The sequence below is a fragment of the Capricornis sumatraensis genome, chromosome 7 (assembly GCF_032405125.1).
Source record: "Capricornis sumatraensis isolate serow.1 chromosome 7, serow.2, whole genome shotgun sequence".
Taxonomy (NCBI): Eukaryota; Metazoa; Chordata; class Mammalia; order Artiodactyla; family Bovidae; genus Capricornis; species Capricornis sumatraensis.
In genome coordinates, this window is record NC_091075.1 from 32,125,747 (window position 1) to 32,146,766 (window position 21,020).

The 21,020-nt window shown below is 37.2% G+C and overlaps 1 protein-coding gene across 1 annotated transcript in view; it reads right to left on the reverse strand.

Annotated features, from left to right (window-relative positions):
* Positions 1-19,820, reverse strand: part of BMPR1B (bone morphogenetic protein receptor type 1B) — a 104,548-nt gene extending 84,728 nt beyond the window's left edge. Inside the window, exon 1 of the mRNA XM_068975715.1 lies at positions 19,748-19,820. Coding sequence (XP_068831816.1) covers positions 19,748-19,820 — 73 coding nt within the window. The remainder of the gene's footprint in view (positions 1-19,747) is intronic.
* Between the last annotated feature and the right edge of the window lie 1,200 nt (positions 19,821-21,020).

Genomic DNA, 21,020 nt, shown 5'->3' on the forward strand with positions numbered 1-21,020 from the left:
GGCAATGCCTTCACAAGAGGTGGCTCAGTAGGTAAAGAATCCTCCTGCAATGCAGGAGACAGGGGTTCAATCCCTGGGTCAGGAAGATCCCCTGGAGGAGAGCATGACAATCCACTCCAGTGTTCTTACCTGGAGAATCCCATGGAGAGAGGACCCTGGCAGGCTACAGTCCATACGGTTGCGAAGAGTAGGACACGACTGAAGCGACTTAGCACACACACACCCGTGACAGCAGGAAAGGGTGGTCTAAAGAGGATTTAGAAGTGGAGTACATGAGCCCTAAAACAATAGTCTTGGAATAATTCTCTAATGGACTATATGCACTACGTGAGAGATAAAGAAGAGATAAGGGTAATGCCAAGGTTTGGTCCTAATGAACTACAAGCACGAAACTGCCATTAACCAAAAGACAGTGGGAAATATGATTATGTCTGTTACTTCCTTCTAAAAGGTAGTCATGGATCTCTGCATCTCCGGTTCACACACACCTTCATCTCCTCAGCCCTGCTTACAATCTCAAATTAGCCACTCACTACTCCTCACCTCCAACTCTGCAGTTATATTAAATAAACTCAATCCTCTGGCCACACTGTGCTCTCTCAGGGCTCTCTGGAATCTTGCTCGGGTTGGTCCCTCTGCCTATCTGTTTTGCTCAAATAACTCCTTATCAGCCTTTAATTGGAAACTCAGTAGATATCTCCTTTTAAGTTAGATACACACCTACCCATTCCCAAAACAGTCTTTGTATGTGCCTGCCTCCCCTCCAGGATGTAATCATGGAATATTTTTCTTGAACCCATAGGGCATATTACAACACTGGAAGATACTAGGTGTGCAATTAAAGTATGTTAAATTAAGGAAAAAGTGGTTTCTCCAAGTCATTCTATGTTTATTTTTAAAACAGTATCTGTGCCCCAAACCAACTTCTCATATGAACTATTTAAATATTTTAACATGTCACCTCATCCTGAGATACTGAAGCTTATGTCCAAAGTCACATAAGTATCCAGTAGCTGGGAAACAATTACATTTCAATTATTTTGATTCCCATCAGAAAAGACTCCTGCCTTTTCCCAAATAGTTAACTCTGAGCCAAGATCTGAGTCTAATATGTTTTAGGATATTTATAGAATTAGATCGTTAAAGATTAAAAATGCTTACTGCATTCTTTCATTGAAGTATAGTAGATTTACAATGTTTCAGACATACAACAAAGTGTGTATGTGTGTGTGTATATATACACACACTTTTTTCAGACTCATTTCCACTTTCAGTTATTATAACATATTGAATACAGTTCTCTATATTCAATAGAGATACTGTGCTATACAGTAGGTCACATTGTTTATATATTAGTAGTGTGTATCTGTTAATCCCAAACTCCCAATTTATCCCTATACCAGCATTCCAGTTAACATAAAAATAAGACCATCTGGAAGTAAAATAAATCATTGTACTGTATCTCAAATCTTAAAGACTCTTAAAGAGAGGGTTGATAAAATCAGATCTTTGCAGTCAGTCCCATGCCCGACTTCTGGGAAAGGGATCTTTTTTGCCACGTTGTCTGCAAGTTATAGGTCTAAATGACATATTTGGTCATGCTGTTCAGGTAGGGCGTGTGTGCTCAGCTGTTTCAGTCATGTCCAATTCTTGGCAACCCCATGGACTGAAGTCCACCAGGCTCCTCTGTCCATGGAATTTTACCAGGCAAGAATACTGGAGATGGTTGCCATTTCTTTTTCCAGGGGATCATCCCAACCCAGGGATCGAACCTGCGTCTCCTGCACTGGCAGGCGGATTGTTTACCACTGAGTCACATGAGAAGCCATGTTCATGGAGGGCAGAGCCCAGTCAGCTTCTCATAGAGGCTTCCTGACTTCAATCCATTTCAGTTCTGATGGAAAATGTGAGCACATTATTTTTAGATTCAATATAGGTTTCTGTTGGGTAAACTTTCTGGCTGACTAGATTTTCTGAACCTAGTCCTTTTCACTTGGAACAAATGTGCAATTCCCGAAGATGCCAACACATCATGTGTTACTGATGCATAACAAGATTAAGAGGAAAAATGAAAACATTTAAAAAGAAAAACATACTTGGGAAAAAATTACACAGTAAAGTGACCTGGGTAACGCCCTCAGACATTTTCTAAAATTATTTGGAGGATATCTTTATAATTTAAGAGTACACCTAGGTCCTATAAAAACTGCAAAGTGTTTTCAGTGCAGGGAACAAAACAGCATACAAAAGAAAGCATCATTTTATAATTTATAGAGAATAAAAATCATTCAAGTTTGAAACTTCCAAAGTTCTATTAAGTCCTTAAACAACTCATATTTAATTATAAAATATTACAAAATAATAGACACTTCTGAAACATATGCATTCAATCACATAGCTAGAAGTGGTAGCATTTTAAAATTTTTCTAAACTGAAATTCCTTTATTAGAAAAATAAGGCAGAAGACTCCATTATCTAACTAAAACATCAATCATACCATAACTCAGCTCACAAATCCTCCACGAATTTCCATTGCCTGTGGGATAAAGTTCAAGTTTACTCACAAAGCAACATAATTTTAGTTCAAAGTTCTCAAACTTTAACCACACATCTGTATCAACTGGATGGCTTATTAAAAACAAAGTTTTCTGGATGCATTCCCTGGAGTTTTTGATTCAGTAGATCTGGGTTGGGACATGAGAATTTATATTTCCAACAGGTCCCCATGTCACACTGATGCAGGGACCACAATTTGAAAACCACTGTCTAGTCACAATCTAGCTTTCATGTGTCATCTATTTCCCTACACAGACTTCTGGCTCTGCACACTTCTTGGATCCTTTGATTCTAAATAAACCATTCCAAACACGCTTATGTTTATAGGTTTTAGAATTCAACAAAAGAACTCTTGCTTAAGCTGTACTCTATAGAGCAACTGTATTTCAACAGTATTTGAATGCTGTCACAACCACCCTCCAGCTTATCCTGAGACAGCTTTAGCATCACTCGTTGTTAATACTCTGATGTACAAACCTCAAGGCCCTGGAGTCATTTTCCCATCCTAATGACGGCCATGGCCCTGAGTGGGAGAAGTATGAAACAATATTCTGGGGGAAAAATGTTATTGTTATGACTATGAGTTTCTGCTATCTGAGAAGGGCTTGTCAGTATGGGCAGTTTTCCAACTACTCTACAGGAAAGGTGTTTCTGCTACAGTAACAAGGAGAAAAGCTTGGAAAGAGGCTTCCTAGCCTATAGGCATGCTCTCTGTCCCCAGGACGATCTATTAATCTGTGTAGGAAGAGTTAATGATAAAGATTCATAGGCAAATTAACAGATCCCCATAAGGCCCAGATACAGAATTATGAAGACCAATTGTCCCCAAAAGCAATAACTGAACAAGCAGGGTTGCAGGTGGGCTACTCTGCTAAGTTTTTAACAAAGGAAAAATGATATGATTTTAACCAGAACTAATGGTAACTCTTATTCACAAGTAATTTTTCTCATAAACCAACTAAATAAAATAACAAAGCCTCTTCACTAAAATTCTGATTTCACAAGTAAAATACTATTATCATTGATATCAGAAAAAGAAAATAACAGTCAACACAGGAACCTGAATTCAGTGTTTTCCTTGTAGAGGACATTTTCTGGAACTGAAGTCTTGAACACTAGAGTAACTGGCCATGACCTCCTCCAGGGAATCTTCCCAACCCTGGAATGAAACCCACATCTCTATGTCTTCCACACTGGCAGCCAGATTATTTACCACCAGCCCCAGTGCAAAGCTCCTTCAATTTTCAGAGGAAAGAAAAACCCATAATGCTTTCTAGCTGAAGGGAAGGTAAGAGTGTGGCTATGTACTCCATTTTGTTATGGGTTACCTCTTTTATTACATAAAATTCTACAAATACACTAAAAAAAGAGAATATCGGGTTCAGTCTTAAGGGATGCTTTTTATCATAAAGGAATAAATTATAGAATAAAGTCGATTGAGGACCAACCCCTTCTCCTGCCATATTCACCACTATCATAAACTGGCTTTTTATCTAACTACTATGAAAATTACTATGAATATTATTACTGGAAGGACTGATGCTGAAGCGCTAGTATTCTGGTCATCTGATGCAAAGAGACGACTCATTGGAAAAGTCCCTGATGCTGGGAAAGATTGAGAGCAGAAGGAGAAGAGGGCGTCAGAGAATAAGAGGGTATCACTGATACAATGGACATGAACTTGGGCAAACTCCGGGAGATGGTGAGGGACAGGGAGGCCTGGCATGCTGCAGTCCATGGGGTTGCAAAGAGCTGGACACAACTGGGTGAATGAACAACAACAACATGAATATTTTAGGAGCTTTACAGAAACATAATTCACATGCCATAAGACCGACCTTTTTAACATGTTCAATTCAATCCTTTTTAGCACAGAGTTTTGCAATTGTATCAGCATGCAATTTTAGAACATGTTCATAACACCCTCAAACAAGTCCCATAGCCATTAACAGTCACTCCCTATTCTTGCCCCTGGGCCCCCATCCCAGGCAACTTAAGGCTACTAATCTGTCTTACATCGGTGTATAGTTTTAAATTATAGACTTTTCATATAAATGTAATATGACAATATGTGGTCTTAGAATCTGGCTTCTTTCACATAGCATGATGTTTTCAAACTTTATTCAAGTTATAGCATAATTTTTATTGCCAAAGAATATTTTATTATATAGATACACAACATTTTGTTTATCCATTCATCAGCTGCTGGACATATGGGTTTTCCACTTACTGGCTATTATGAATAACACTGCTGTGAACATGTACAAATTCTGTGGGGACATTAGGTTCTCACTTCTCTTGGACAGATACTCAGGAGTGAAACATCTGGGGCATATGGTAACTGAATGTTTAACACTGTGAGGAACTGACAGACTGTTTTTTCAAAATCGGTTACACCATTTTCTATTCCCAGAAGTAGAGTACGAGGATTCCAATTTCCCCACATCTCTACCAACACTGGCTATTATCTTTTTGATTATAGCCACTCTAGTGGGTGGACAAATATCTTGTGGTTTTGATTTGAATGTCACGGACAGTTAAAGATGTGTACAATAAAGGACAGAAACAGTATGGAAGTAACAGAAGCAGAAGATATTAAGAAGAATACACAGAACTATTTAAAAAAAATATTAACAATCCAGATAACTACAATGGTGTGATCACTCTCCTAGAGCCAGACGTCCTGGAATGCGAAGTCAAGTGGGCCTTACTATGAACAAAGCTAGAGGAGGTGAGGGAATTCCAATTGAACTATTTCAAATCCTAAAAGATGATGCTGTGAAAGTGCTGCACTCAATATGCCAGCAAATTTGGAAAACTCAGCAGTGGCCACAGGACTGGAAAAGGTCAGTTTTCATTCCCATCCCAAAGAAACTATCACACAATTGCACTCCCCTCACACGCTAGCAAAGTAATGCTCAAAATTCTCCAGGCCAGGCTTCAACAGTACATGAGCCATGAACTTCCAGATGTTCAACCTGGATTTAGAAAAGGCAGAAAAACCAGGGATCAAATTGCCAACATCTGCTGGATCATAGAAAATGCAAGAGTTCCAGAAAAACATCTGCTTTACTGACTATGCCAGAGCCTTTGACTGTGTGGATCACAACAAACTGAAAATTCTTCAAAAGATGGGAATACCAGACCACCTGACCTGCCTCCTGAGAAACCTGTATGCAGGTCAAGAAACAACAGTTAGAATGGGATATGGAACAATGAACTGGTTCAACTGGGAAAGGAGTACATCAAGGCTGTATATTGCCACAGCGCGTATTTAACTTACATGCAGAGTACATCATGAGACGTGCCAGACTGGATGAAGCACAAGCTGAAATCAAGACTGCCAAAAGAAATATCAATAATCTCAGATATGCAGATGATACCATCCTTCTGGCAGAAAGTGAAGAACTAAAGAGCCCCTTGATGAAGGTGAAAGAGGAGAGTGATAAAGCTGGCTTAAAACTCAACATTCAAAAAACAAAGATCATGGCATCCAGTCCCATCACTTCATGGCAAATAGATGGGGAAACAGTGGAAACAGTGGCTGAGTTTATTTTGGGGGCTCCAAAATCACTGCAGATGGTGACTGCAGCCATGAAATAAAAAGACACTTGGTCCTTGTAAGAAAAGCGATGACAAACCTAGACAGCATATTAAAAAGCAGAGACATTACTTTGCCAACACAGGTTCATCTAGTCAAAGCCATGGTTTTTCCAGTAGTCAGGTATGGATATGAGAGTTGAACTACAAAGAAAGCTAAGAGCTAAAGAATTGATGCTTTTGAACTGTGGTGTTGGAGAAGACTCTTGAGAGTCCATTGGACTGCAGGGAGATCAAGCCAGTCAATCCTAAAGGAAATCAGTCCTGAATATTCATTGGAAGGACTGATGCTGAAGCTCCAATATTTTGGCCACCTGATGCAAAGAGCTAACTCACTGGAAAAGACCCTGATGCTGGTAAATACTGAAGGCAGGAGGAGAAGGGCCCACAGAGGTGGATGGCATCACCAACTCAATGGACATGAGTTTGATCAAGCTCCAAGAGTGGTGGTAGACAGAGAAGCCTGGCGTGCTGCAGTGCATGGGTTCGCAAAGAGTCAGACACGACTGAGTGACTGAACTGAACTGAACTGATAGCTAATGACACTGAGCAGATATCTTTTCATATGATCACTGGTCATCTCTACATATTCTTTACAGAAATTTCTGTCAAAATCCTTTCCCATTTTAAAAAAGAATTACCTTTTATTATTGGTTTTAAGAGTTCTTTATATAATCTGGAATTGAGTCCAACACTGGATATATGATTTGCAGATGTTTTCTCCATTCTGTGGGCTCTTCTCTCACTTTCTTGATGATGTATTTTTCTTTGATGATCCTTTGTATTATTTATTATTTTATTGCTGCTTGTGCTTTTGACATCCTATCTAAATTGCTTTATCTTATGAATATTTCTATGTAATTATGATCCAGACCTAAAAATCTTATATTACTTTTGAAAATGGTTGAAAACAACTTAGGTTCCATTTAGCAGTCCTTGAAAGCTCCCATTTCTCCACATCCCTGCCAAGGCTTGATAACCTCAGATTTATTTTGCCTATTTCTTAATTTTAACTTGGTAGCTCATTTTATTTTAACTTTACTTATTTAGTTTCTTTTCCTGCACTGCCATCTACTCTGTCAATGGCCTGTTCATGTCTTCTGACCCTTTTTCGGTATTTTTCTCATTTAGGAAGACATTCTTTATATATATATAATTGATATTAAATTTTTCTCAGTTACATGTCTTGTAACATGTTTTCCAAGTATGTAAGCCATCCTTTTGCTTGTTATTTGCTTTGTTGAACTACCAATAATTAAACTGCTTAGAAATTCTAAAATAATATCTTTATGTTCTGTGATCTTCACATTTTTTTAACTTTAAGCTATACAAATGTCCTACTCTAAGAGACATTGTATTGTATAGCTGCTAATGGAATGGACACAAGAACCAATCTGTCTTGATTTGAATCTATATTCTACCATGTATTGCTGTGTAATCTGAAACAAATTTACTTCTCTGAACCTGATTCTTCCTTTATAGGATAGGGGGGATAAGAGCACCGATCTCATGTTGTGCAGCATTTAAATGATGAAGTGTTTATGACAATACATGGGACATCAGCTATTATTTTCTTCTAAACATTTTCACTTTTTGAATTTTACCTTTAGCTTTATGACATACTTGGAGATGATTATTTTTCTCCTGTTTCATGAATTTTAAACATGGTATGAAGTGAGGTTTTCAAATAAGTCTGCCTTTCCCCACTGACCTCCAATGTCCCATCTGACACATTATTTCCTTATGCATATGATTCTCTATCATGACCCATAAAGCTATGGCTACCCTAGGCCATAACCACACTATTTTAATTACTATAGCTATTAAACTATAAAATCGTAGTAAGTGTTTATATCTAGAAGAGCCAATATACCTAACTTGCTCAGTGCTTATTATCTATAAACACAGGCATTTACAAGTGAATGGATTACAATGCAGATATTTGTATCCTTGGATTTATGAATTATAAAATCACAAGTAAAATATTGTCTGTTAGCTTAGTACTTAATAGAACTATAAGTATACACTTTTCTTTTTAAGCCCTAGAACATTTTGATTATTTTGTAAATAAAGTAATGACTTATTGAAAGCCAAGAGGATAATAAACAAAGAATCTAGACAAAGAAGTAAAACATTACAGAACTTTTTCATGGGATGGATAATTTTGCTGACACTCCAAGTATAAATAGGTGATAAGAAATTTTCAGCACAAATTCAAAAATTCCTTAAAAAGAAATTAAAAAATGAAAACAAAGCCCCAGAAGAAAAGACCAAGTATTCAGTTTGCAGAATCACAGTGTGGATTCCCAGTGACTGAGGAAGAGGTAGAAGAGATTAGTATAAACACCACAGCAATTTTATCTGGTAAAGACAGTTCATCGATTATACTAAAACATTCTACAGCTACTGCTCCTAACCATAAAACTCAATGTGTAAATCTAAAAGGAGCCATGTATAAGTGATACCCTACAATAGGAAGGAACAATGACTTTGTAATTTTAGCATTAAGAAATAAATCTGGAGAGGTGAGAGCATTCGCTTTTGTGTAAAGCCGCAGATCACATTTCTTATTTGCAGTCAGAGCTACTCAAGATACTTCACAAGTAATCTCTTTAGATTAACATTTGCAGAAAATCTTAGGATGAGGAAAAAGGGAAGGATGCTCCATTCTTCACAGCAAGAGAGATTTTTTTTCCTTAGAAAATAACTCAATTGTATTGCTAATTTTGCCTTCCCACTTCAGATGGCGAGGTACTGTGGCTGAGAACAAACTGAATATAAGTTGCATTTCTGTAAGCACTAAATTGTTGTGTTGTTTAGTTGCTAAGTCATATCCAACTGTTTTGCAACCCCACAAACTGTAGCCCTCTAGGCTCCTCTGCCATGGGATTTCTCAGGCAAGAATACTGGAGTTAGTTGTCATTTCCTCCTCCAGGGGATCTTCCTGACCCAGGGATCAAACCCGTGACTCCTGCATTGCAGGAGGATTCTTTACCGCTGAGCCACCAGGGAAATCCAAGCACTAAATTATGACAGTCTAAATGTGGCTGAACATATGGTACTTTTTACAAAATATTATGTATTATAGTAAGTGGGAAAATCTAAGCAGAAGTTATCATCTCTGAGCTTTATTCATACCCTGGAATATTCATTTGTGGTAGTTGTGGTGTGTGTTTCTATAATGTGTCTCTTAAATAAAAATGTTCATGTGGCAAAGACTTTGACTTCCAAAGATTCAGCCTAAATAGCAATCATAAAGTCCAATTTAAATGTAATTCCTCAAAGAACAAGAACAAAACCTCTGCAACTCCAAATTCTGGTTCAGCCACTAGAAGTAACAGTGAGATTTGGGTAAGTCGCCTAACAACTGTGTGCCCATGCTTCCTCCCTTGTGAAAATCAGAGAACACAAGTAGATCATTAAAATTAACTAGGTCTTTTCAAATAGCAATGTAGGTGCCTGTAACATTTGTTTTTACGGGGCTTACTTTAGATTGTGTAGATGTTTGTTTATATAATGGCACTTTATTCTCTGTTGAAGAAAACCTTCAGCTCCATCATCCCACACACAAACTACTTCCGCTCTTACTTGAAAGGAAATTCCTTTTCAAGGTTCACAGTACATTAGAGACAGCTGCATTGCTGAGCTTCCTCCAAAAACTTTAAAAAGCTGCAGATGTAGCCCATGCATGACATGGATCATGAAACGAGACAATCCCAAACACTCAGACTGCCCCTTCTCTTACCCTCTTTTCATGCTGTATTTTCTGGGGTGCTGGCTGCTTATATCAAGCACTATGTGTATGCTTATTGCAAATCAGGTCCCTGAGGGAATGCAGGAACTCTCTAAAGTGACTATCCTGAGTGCTAACTTCCAAAGGAAGATAAGGTGAAAAGTATATTTCCATTTAATGACATTTCAACAACAGTCACTACCCTATTCACTTCCAAAGAGGCAATCCTCACTTCAAACCACACATTCCCTGGGTGTGTTTCCATACTGCCCTGGAACTCATAAGTGTTTGTCTGGAAAACTCAATTCTGGACTCAGAACCAATAAAACAAAAATACAACACTAGGTAAGAATTCTGGCATAGAACTTTTCCAGCAGAAGCAAAGAAGAGAGTTATGACTTGGTTTATTTCAGAACAGTCACCAAAACTGCCTATATTGCTACAAAGATAAACTATTTGCATTAGGAATAACATGTGGAATATAATTAGAGGTGGGTACAGGGCTCTGGGGACAATGACATATTTTATTTTCTTGGGCTCCAAAATCACTGTGGATGGTGATGGCAACCATGAAATCAAAAGATGCTTAGTTGTTGGAAGGAAAGGTATGATCAACCTAGACAGTGTATTAAAAAGCAGAGACATCACTTTGCTGACACAGGTCCATCTAGTCAAAGCTATGGTTTTTCCAGTACTCATGTATCGATGTCAGGGTTGGACCATAAAGATGGCTGAGTGCCGAAGAATTGATGCTTTCAAACTATGGTGTTGGAAAAGGCTCTTGAGAGTTCCTTGGACTGGAAGGAGATCAAACCAGTCAATCCTAAAGGAAATCAACCCTGAATATTCATTGCAAGGACTGATGCTGGAGCACCAATACTTTGGTCACCTGATGCGAAAAGCCAACTCTTTGGAAAAGACCCTGACACTGGGAAAGACTGAGGGCAGGAGAAGGAAGAAACAGTGGATGACATGGTTAGATAGCCTCACCAACTCAATGGATATGAGTTTGAGCAAACTCCAGGAGATAGGGAAGGACAGGGAAGCCTGGAGTGCTGCAGTCCATGGGATTGCAAAGAGTTGGACAGGACTTAGCAACTCAACAACAACAGGGCCCAGAAGCATCTCAACAACAATAAGGAGCTTTCTGAAGGTGGTTCACAGAGCCAAACTCTGAAAAGATTTCCAAGAGCCAACCAGGTGTGCTATGACAATCTGGAGAGAGAAATGACTTAATTAATGTACCTGAATGTACCTGGGATTCACATTTTTGTTTCACCCTCCAACAAATTCTTCATTCCAGATTTGGATTCTTCCAAATAAATTAAGACTTAGGATCCCTTCTTCATCATTAGGGACAATATTTTAATAATGCCAGGACAACTGTTTTGTTAAACAACAGGTCATACTAATGCAGTAACTTATGAAAGGACACCAAAACCAGATATGTAGGTAAGTTATTTCTGAAACAAATTCTGACAATTCTTTTTAAGTACCATTAATATAAATAAGTTCTTGGTCAGAAAAAGGGTGTTAGAGGTTTTGTCTGCAGGTAAAGAATGAACTGAAATTTATTAACTCTAATGCAGTATGTGCCAAATCCCTTGAGGTAGCTTAATCAACTGCAGCTTTCTGGGCTCAGCTCCCAAATACTTGGTTCAGTAGATTTGGGATGGGGTATAGGGGGCTGCATCTTTAAAGTGACCTACAGTGACTCTGATGTCGGAAACACACTGAACCACGCTGTGAGGAAAACTGCAGACTCCTTGTTTCTCAAATGGATCATTACTGATTGCACACTGCTCATCAACTAATTCTCATTCACTAGCCACTGCAGCAGGCCCCTCACCCAGCCAGTGGTCACAGCAGCACCTGCATAAAATCCTCAAGTCCTTCCAGTCAAGCCAGGAAGAGGCCAGAAAATCACCTGATCCTGAATTCAGGTCTCTCCTGCCACACGGCACCAAGCTGCCACAAAGAAAACACATTGGCCAACTGCTATATTATTGTTGGCAAGCACCGAAATTTGCTCAAAACCTTTACAAATGAAACCCAGCTGCCTAAGCTCAATACCAGATGTCTTCTACAATGTGTGGCTTTGATAGATTAAATTGAGCATAAGAAAGAGATGAAATATATGAAAATCTAATTTGCAAGATGTTTGTCATTAAGTCTAACAAAAAAAGACAGAAAATTATATTTTCACTAGAAGAGGTTAAGTAGGGTAGATTAACAATATTCATATTAACTACCAAAATGCATTTTACGAATAAACTGTTTAGTGTCTTTTTAAAAATACGGCCAAAAACGATCTTCAAAAATACCCACTGAAAGAATGTCTTATTGTCAGTAAAATCATTCAATTTATCATGAGGGTCCTTTTCCTCTAAACCCATTCCCCAATTTGAACACGTTTTCATTCAGGGCATAGGAAATTAAGTAGGAAATATTTAGTGATAGTCTCTGATTTCAATAAACTGTAATAACCTTATGAAAACATACATATAAGAAACATATGTATGTAGATATATATAATATGTATAAGAAAGTATGGAAGTAAAAAGGCAATTTGTTTAGTAACCTCAATTAAGTGGCATCTACCCTTCTTCTGTTACGTCCTGATGAAACTCTTTTTTTGTTGTTTTCCAGGTCACTGCACAGCTCTCGATAACTCAGATGATTTAAGCGCCTGAGTTAAACTCAGAACCAGTCGAATATTCCTCCAATGAGCTGCACATCCCCTCACTTAAATGAGTTAATAGTTAATGGGCAAATACAGCATATTACTCTTACAACATTAACCTTTTCTTTTTTTAAGAAAGAAACATATAAATCATAATGGAATTTATAAACAATAAGCAATTGAGCATATTGACTCTAACCAAGATAAACATTCCATCGAGATTTAGCCCCATAAAAAGTGCACCATCATTAAAAGTACACACAATTACAATTGGCAGGTTATTATTTTTCAGATTTGAAAAATATTGTCATAGTTTTCTTTTAGAGAAACCAAAATAAAGCTGAAAGATTTAGCAAAGACATAGTTTCAACATGAATATTTCTACAAACATAATAGCAGAAAGATAATTTTATGCAAAGTTTACAAAACAAACCTGGCCTCAGATTTTCTGAAGCCATATACTATTGGCCTTGGCATAGTTTAAAGGAAAACAGAAATAATCACAAAGAATTTTAAGATGCCATATTATATTAAATTCTCTCACACTTGGCTGATATATTATCAATGCAGTTCCCACAATGCTGACGTTCCACAATTGATACAAAAGTGATATAAGTCGCTATTTCCTTACCTTTAAAACTCCCGTTAAAATTGTGAAGATAGTAAGGTAAATATGGAGACATGATGTCCTCACATTATGACCACAGGATCAAGCAGTAAAAACCTACGCACAAAAACCAGTCTTCTGCATGTACTTAAGAGGTTTTTAAAAGGTGAATTTGTTATGTATATTCATTCTCCCCTGGACTCCAAAAGGGATCAAAAGCATAGTTTCAGACACTCAAGTTCCCAGAATCTAATCTAATGAAATGTATACTGCTAGCCACAAACTTGTGGACTTTTGGGGGATCAAAATGTAAAATTTGTGAGATATTCTTTGTGAGACATATGATGTGCAACTACCGTTTCAATAAAGGAGTGAAAGTTATATGTAACAATCTGACAAAACTAAATCTGCCAAGAGGTTTACAGTACTTGTTTCATGTATTATTTTTGCCACCACCTTTAGTATCCTGAGTTTCTATAGCACCTTTTCTTAAAGAGTAAAGAAAACCATATCAGTTCAGTTACTATTAAAATCAACAACATTTGTTAGTGACATCTCCTGAAAATAAAGTACATTTTTTATAATTTTTCTACTCATATAGCTAATAAGTCACTTGGTAGCCAATAGGAGTTCATTACAAGCAAAGGAATACTGCTGCTGCTGCGTCGCGTCAGTCGTGTCCAACTCTGTGCAACCCCATAGACGGCAGCCCACCAGGCTCCCCCGTCCCTGGGATTCTCCAGGCAAGAGTACTGGAGTGGGTCGCCAGTGTACTAGAGGTATTCATATTGCTATTTTAAATTCCAGTAGCAGCTATATTGGATGTTTTTGATTGTCAACCTAATCCAAAACTTCTTCTAGAACAAACTTCCACTGTCCACAGTGTCAATTATTGTCTGGTGCCCATCTTGGCATTGGGTGACTACATATCCTATTTGACTCACATCTGATTACTGTTTAGGGTCAGCAGTCAATCAAATTCTCTCTCCAAAGAATTAAAAACAAGAAACAGTGAAATGTTTATCAGTTAAGTTTGGAGAGCTAAGGAAAGAAGCTCTTCAAATATCATAAAATGCAGACACTATTTTGGGTCATGTGCAAAATAATGAGTATGTCTAAGGAAGTAGACTCCTCTGCAGGCCAAGCACTGTACTGTGCACTGGAATTCAGCAATAAATGAGATGGACATGGTTCTTCCTCTGAGAAGCTGAGCTTTCAACAGGAGAGTGACACATATAATGATACATCACATGTACTATAAAACTGAAATAAAACTTACAGTGAGGGATTATATCAAGTGGATCTCATTTAATTTGGATTGTTCAGGAAAACTTTGTGATACTTAAGCAAATGAATAAGTAGAGTAGAAAAGAACTTTACGGGCTATGGAAACAACATATGTGGAAAGAAAGAGGAGTCTGGATCATTCCGGACAGGAAAGGCCTCTGTGGCTTGCTGACCACTGAGTAGTGAGATGAGCTGCAAAGGAGTCAGAGCCTCGCTAATGCAAGTCTGGAAGGACGTAGAAAGGTCTGGATCTTATAATGCACGGAATGTCTGGTAACAACTTGTAAACAAAAAGAAGGGAAAAGACACACAGAGAAAAGAAGGCAATGTCCATGAGGTCCCTCACAGACATGGAGGAGTAGAAACTCAGGTCCAGTGGCCTCTCTGGGTCCCATGAGGCTGTGTTTCCTTTAGCTTTTCTTTAGGTCTTCATTCAGCTTCTTCCTCTACTTCAGTTTCTGTTCTTTTGCCCAAAATATCAATACTACTAATGTGATCATAGACACATTATTAACCAATATGGAAGGGAGTGTGATGGAGCTGATATCAGGCAAGAAATCAGTTACTCCAAAAGCTGCAGCTTCTCTAGCATAAAGTGAAAAGCAGCAGGGCCTAGAAATAAGAATGAGGTTATCCTGAGCTCACAGTCAAAAAATCATCCTTAGGTATTTTAATATGAATATTTACCCACACACATCTATTATGATGCGCAGAGTAATTATTTTACAGATGGAAAAACGTATAATAATCAAGACCAAAAGGGCCCATCTGAACCTAAAATTTTGCATAAGAAAGCTTGATAGACAATGTAGCTGATTTTAATTGTCAGTACACTCTTACTTAAAGATTTGCCTAATGTCCTGTCCAAATTCTAAAAATGAGATACATACATTTGAAAAGTTAGCAGAAAAAACATATTCATAAATTTGTTCCTAGCAGTTAAGTCAATAAAAGATTTGTAAAATGTTATTTCAAATTCAACTGGCTCACAAAGACACACAAAAAAACTAATCTGAACTCTGATCTATTATAACATTAATATGTTTTCAGAAGCTTTCATGTATTTGTAATTTAATGGTTAAAATTATATATGCACAGATATTGAGAGATACATATGCCTTAAATACATGGTAGCCATCACTACATATTGAAAGAAGGTAACTTCTCATAACAAATGATAAAACTAAATAATTTGTATTTGCACTCAATAGTAATGTCAATGTGTTTAATCCAATCTACTCTGCAGAATTTAAATTGATAAGTATAATTTAGCCACTTTCCTCCCAGGTAAATTGCCACAGAGATCAAATTTCTTACATCTGTGATGCTCACCACAAGGTGCACTTACTCCCGATTAACAGCCCAAGATTAATTGTTGGAAATGCCACATAATAGCTGCAGTAGAAAACATTTTAAACACAGACCCATGTTTATGCATTTAACAGATGTGTCGGTCTAACAGTTCAGATTTTCACTATAGTGTGCCATATGGCAACAAGGATCATTTTTCACTTAAAAATATTACCCAAAGTTGATGCCCTACAGCAACACTACCATTTTAATTTTGAAACTACACATTCACAGCAATGTTTGTTATCCTGTTACTGCATTTCCTATTTGTCTTAATTCTACTGAAAATATTTAATAGCATAGATTTTTTAAATAGTTTTAAATCAGTGTCAACCAGATCAAACACAAATATTACAGTAGGAAATGTACGAAATGTGACCTGGCAATGAAGTAGCAGGATGTAAAATACTGGCTATGTAAAACTGCAAGGGCCATGGAGACTGGGACCTGCTTTTGTTCATTGGGTTTGGGGGTTTCCCTCTATTCCAAAAGAGCTAATACTTACTTGCTGCTGCTGCTGCTAAGTCCTATCTTGCCTTTTTTCCCAGTAACTCTTCATTGATATAGAATTACTCCTAAAGACCGAAAGTTGGCTACCAATTTTTATTTTAATCTGATTGTTGTAATAATTTATTACTGGGGGGGGGGGGCACTGGCACTGCAAAAATTTTCACATATACATTTAACAAGAAGCCAAATAAACATCTCACCTTTTAAAATGCCAGAGCACGAGGAACATCCTTGTCAGGAAGGGTGCATTGTTGCCACCAATGTGTTAGAACAAACAGAAAGCATCCTTTACTTTTTAGTTCCCTCAATCTATCACCTTTATAACCTCACTAAATTCCTTTGGCAGAACTTCACAAGAATGGTAGTGACCAAAATGATGGTAAACACTGTTTACACGTTGTACTATGTTCATTAGGATTGCCTGTAATTCCCTACTGTGATTTGAGAAACAAGGGGCAGGGTGGCATCAATAAATCAATCTCTAAAATACTATATTTCAAGCAGAAATGAACATTACAGCTCTTCACCATTACAGGTCATCTTTTCACTTTTAGAAGGAGACAATTCCATATCTCGAGTTTTAAAAAATATATTCCTGAAGCAATCACAATGTGCCAATATAAAAAACACAATGTTCAAAACCTACCAACATGTACCCTTTCTCCCTTTTTTTCTTAGACTATGTCTCCTCAAGTAAAACGTTTAAGATAAGATTTAAGCGGTGATAAGATTTAGGCTGATGAATCACCACACACAATCCAACCTAGCTACTCTGTTCCACTTGTGTGACTTTGCAGAGCTTTGTACCATTTAAGGTGGAATTGGAATAACGGTCATATTCCTTCCACGTAGAATGTTTAGGTTTCCATATATTTAAATAACTAAATATTTGTATTAGCCTGAAGCACACACTCTCCAAACGTCTCAAGCTGTCATTTTGAAACACAGTTACTTTAAATAAGTATTTAAGGTCTCAGAACATTAATCTTGGCTTTGTCATTCACTTAATAAGTCATGACCACTACAAAGATCCATGCTTCATATATACCTATCTTAGTGATAATCATTCTTTCTGAACTACATGCTAATTAATGATCATAACGCATTACAAGTTGTCAATGAATATTTAACTTCAGTAGTCAAAGCTGCTTGGTCTTGGTTGAGCTCATAGTCTCTCTCTATAGTACACTCTGTTTTCTTACAGGAAAATACATTTTTTCCAGAAAAAAAAAAAAAACTTATTTTATATAAGGTTACAGGTAGATTCTTCAAAAACAGTGAAAATTTCATTAGTGACAAAGCTAGGAATAAAAACTGAGATTCAGTATGTTAATCACAGTCTGCATTGCAGTAAAGAACCTGCCTGCAATGTAGGAGACCTGGGTTTGATCCCTGGGCTGGGAAGATTCCCTGGAGGGCATGGCAATCCACTCCAGTATTCTTGCATGGAGAATCCCTATGGACAGAGGAGCCTGGTTGCCTCCAGTCCATGGAGTCACAAAAAGAGGCAAATACAACTGAGTGACTAAGCACAGCACACTAAGATGAGCTATGGAATTCTTTTAAAGTCTTGTCTCAATTTCCATTTCCAGATTGGTTGTCTCCTATTCCTATACAGATTAACATTATTACTAATGATACTAATAATAGCAAACTCTTAGACAATAGTATGCACTATCACTCCTCTAAGTGCTCTGTATGTATTTACTAATTATTTAGTAATCAAGTCAATCCTATGATTAGTTGTTATTATTATTATGCCCATTTCACAGTTGAGAAAATCAAGGCACCAATAAGACTCCTCATTTAGTTTACAATCTAGTAAGTGGTAAAGCTAAAATTCAAACCCAGGCATTCTGGCTCCAGAGTTCATACTCTTAACCACTATGCTATGAAATAAATTAGTAGACACACACAGACCCACATGGGCACTCATGTGAAAGGGCTCCGAACAGGGAGTTAAAAAGGTTATGCTTCATAGGAAAAAGCAGGGAATGTCTCTGGGCTTCAACCTTCTCACTGAAGTAAAAAACACAATACTATCTTAAGGTGTATTCTAATCCTAATATTTATGATTCAAAGATTCAGTCTGTAACACATAGCCTCTTCACTTTTGACTGACATAACGATAAATAGTTTATGTATTCATAGGTTTCAAGGAAAATGATAAAAAGGGAATGAAAAATTGCCCTTAGGCAATCAAGAAATAGTGGTAGCATGAGTAGAGGAGTAAGATCTTTCACCTCATATATATCATGCTTTGAGTTTCTTGGGACATTCTTAAGAAAGTTTCCCTGAGGTCCTTCTGTCTCTTCTAGAAGGTACCAGATTATAACAATTTTTGAAAAATAAATTAGTAAACGAAGTGAATGAATTACATGTTGCCTCCCTATCAACATACAAAACTCTTTTGAATTACACATATCTATAACCAGAAATTAAAAGCATTTTTTCATGGAGCCAAGCAATAAAATATAATACTTATATAGTGTTTTGGAACACTGGGAGATGATGAAAAATTAATCTTATAAGTGTCAATCCAAATATATGCCAATTGGTAATACATGCTTCTCAAGTAAACAGTACTGCCAAATAAGTTCTAGTAAATACATTCACAGGTATATGAGGCTGACCTGTAAATGCATTTCGACCTCACACATATTCCCTTTGTCACCTGGCTTAATTTTATAAAAGGGCTATTTCCTTATTTACAACTTTGTGACTTCCTCACTACCAATCACTATCACAGATAATTATTTCATTTTAAGTTATCCTTCTTCTAACTTGAAAATAGTTCACCTACTTTCATAATTACTTTTTAGCTCTTTAAAATAATTTAATTTCTTTTCTCCTTTAGGCAACTTTATACAAGAATAATTCTTCTGAACAAAATGATCACTAAGAAAGCCCCTGTTCTTAAATATGGGTAAACATCTGACATATTCACAAATTACAATTATTGCCATTATAAAACTACAGATTTACTCAATGCATCCATGTAAAAATTACAATGAACTTCAAAGTTAATTAGCTAACTATAAAAAACCTAACAATACTCAAATAAATTTAAATGATCAAAACAAAGTTTATTAGACTGTTTTCTTAAATTCATCATATAAACTGTCACAGTATGTTGACAATCAACCTCATACTCAAAGTTCCAAACTCGACTGCACATAATTAACTGCTAGAGAAAACAGAAACTTTGCATCCCTTTTAAAATTATTCTGACACACTCTCTACAAAGCGTTGCCCTGACAGAGAAAGTAGTAAGGTTACAGAGCAGTTGGAGGATGGGAGCTAGAAATGCTTAGCCGTTGAACTTCTTCCCTGAACTTTCCCTGCTGTGATAAAAACCACGAAACCAGACATTCACGGAGCCCCCTGTCAGCACTGTACTGCGGGGCACTGATCTTCTTACCCCTCGTGTGCATAGACAGAAGAATGAGCAAGGAAATGTGAAGCTGCCAGTTTAGTTCGTCCAGCCAACCCATTGCAGCAGGAGAGCAGTCAATGTGACCTGCCTGTTTAAGCCTCCTGTTTCTTGCCTTTGCTTCTTCCACGGAGACTCCTCTGCTGCCACTCTTGTCAGAGCTTCCGGCAAGCCTGCCAGCAAGCCCTACACAGGACCGTGAAAGACAAGCCTGTTACAAACTGGTTCTGTCACCACGGAGACTTCAACTGATCACCTCGTGGGGAGGACAACAAAGGGCGGTGAGGACCCCGGGCTGGGTTGTTTTCTTAAGAAAGGAGCCTGACCCAGCTGTCCACACAGAGGCCAGGGCAGGCGGGACTTCGCTCTGGACTGACCACGCCAAAGTCCCCACACCTCCTGGGCAGCTATGGAGACATTCCAGAGAGACACACACCTATACTGTGCTGACATGTAACTGTTTATTTCTTCTGTTAAGGGTTTTTGCTTTTTTTTTTTCCCCTCTGCCATGAATGGTAATTCTTTGGGAATCGTCGAAAGACAAGAAGAAATAAAAAGTTTTTCTTTGATAACATGATAGAAATGTTGCAACACATCAAAGTGTCATGTTATGGCATTTTCTCACACTACATCAACATTTATATAATGAGGCAAATGCTTCTGAATCAAGTGCATGGATACAAAAAAGGGTCATATACGAAAGGCATCTTTAATGAATATTCCAAGTTGAAAGATTTCAGTTAAGCTATTCATTAATTAATTTGATATGACTATACTTTAAAGTTTTCTATAGAGCCAAAAAAAAAAAACTGCTATGACCTAACCTATTTTATTATGTGAATAAAACCAAGGTAAGTTATTCAATGTTTTACATGTTAATTATAATTGTGCCTCAATATAACTATGAATATTTTGTAATATTTCAACTTTCCAATGATATTCTGAGTGACCTGTCTGATACTAAGGGACATTTTAAAAGACTCTGATTCATTCTGGGAACTGTTGATAATTAAAGAACAGCAAAAAATATAAACAAATTTTCAGTGTTATAGAAAGAACAATATCACCATAGACAGATACAAACAAAAGTAGTTATTAAATCTAATCCATTTGCATGATAAAGGATATATGAGTATGAGAGCAGAGACATAATTCAATGGTTATATCTAAGCAGTAGAATGTGTTTACTTGAAATTTTACGAATCACTTTCTTGGAAAAAAAAATCTCTGCTATCTTCTTCTTAAGAGACACCCCCACTTC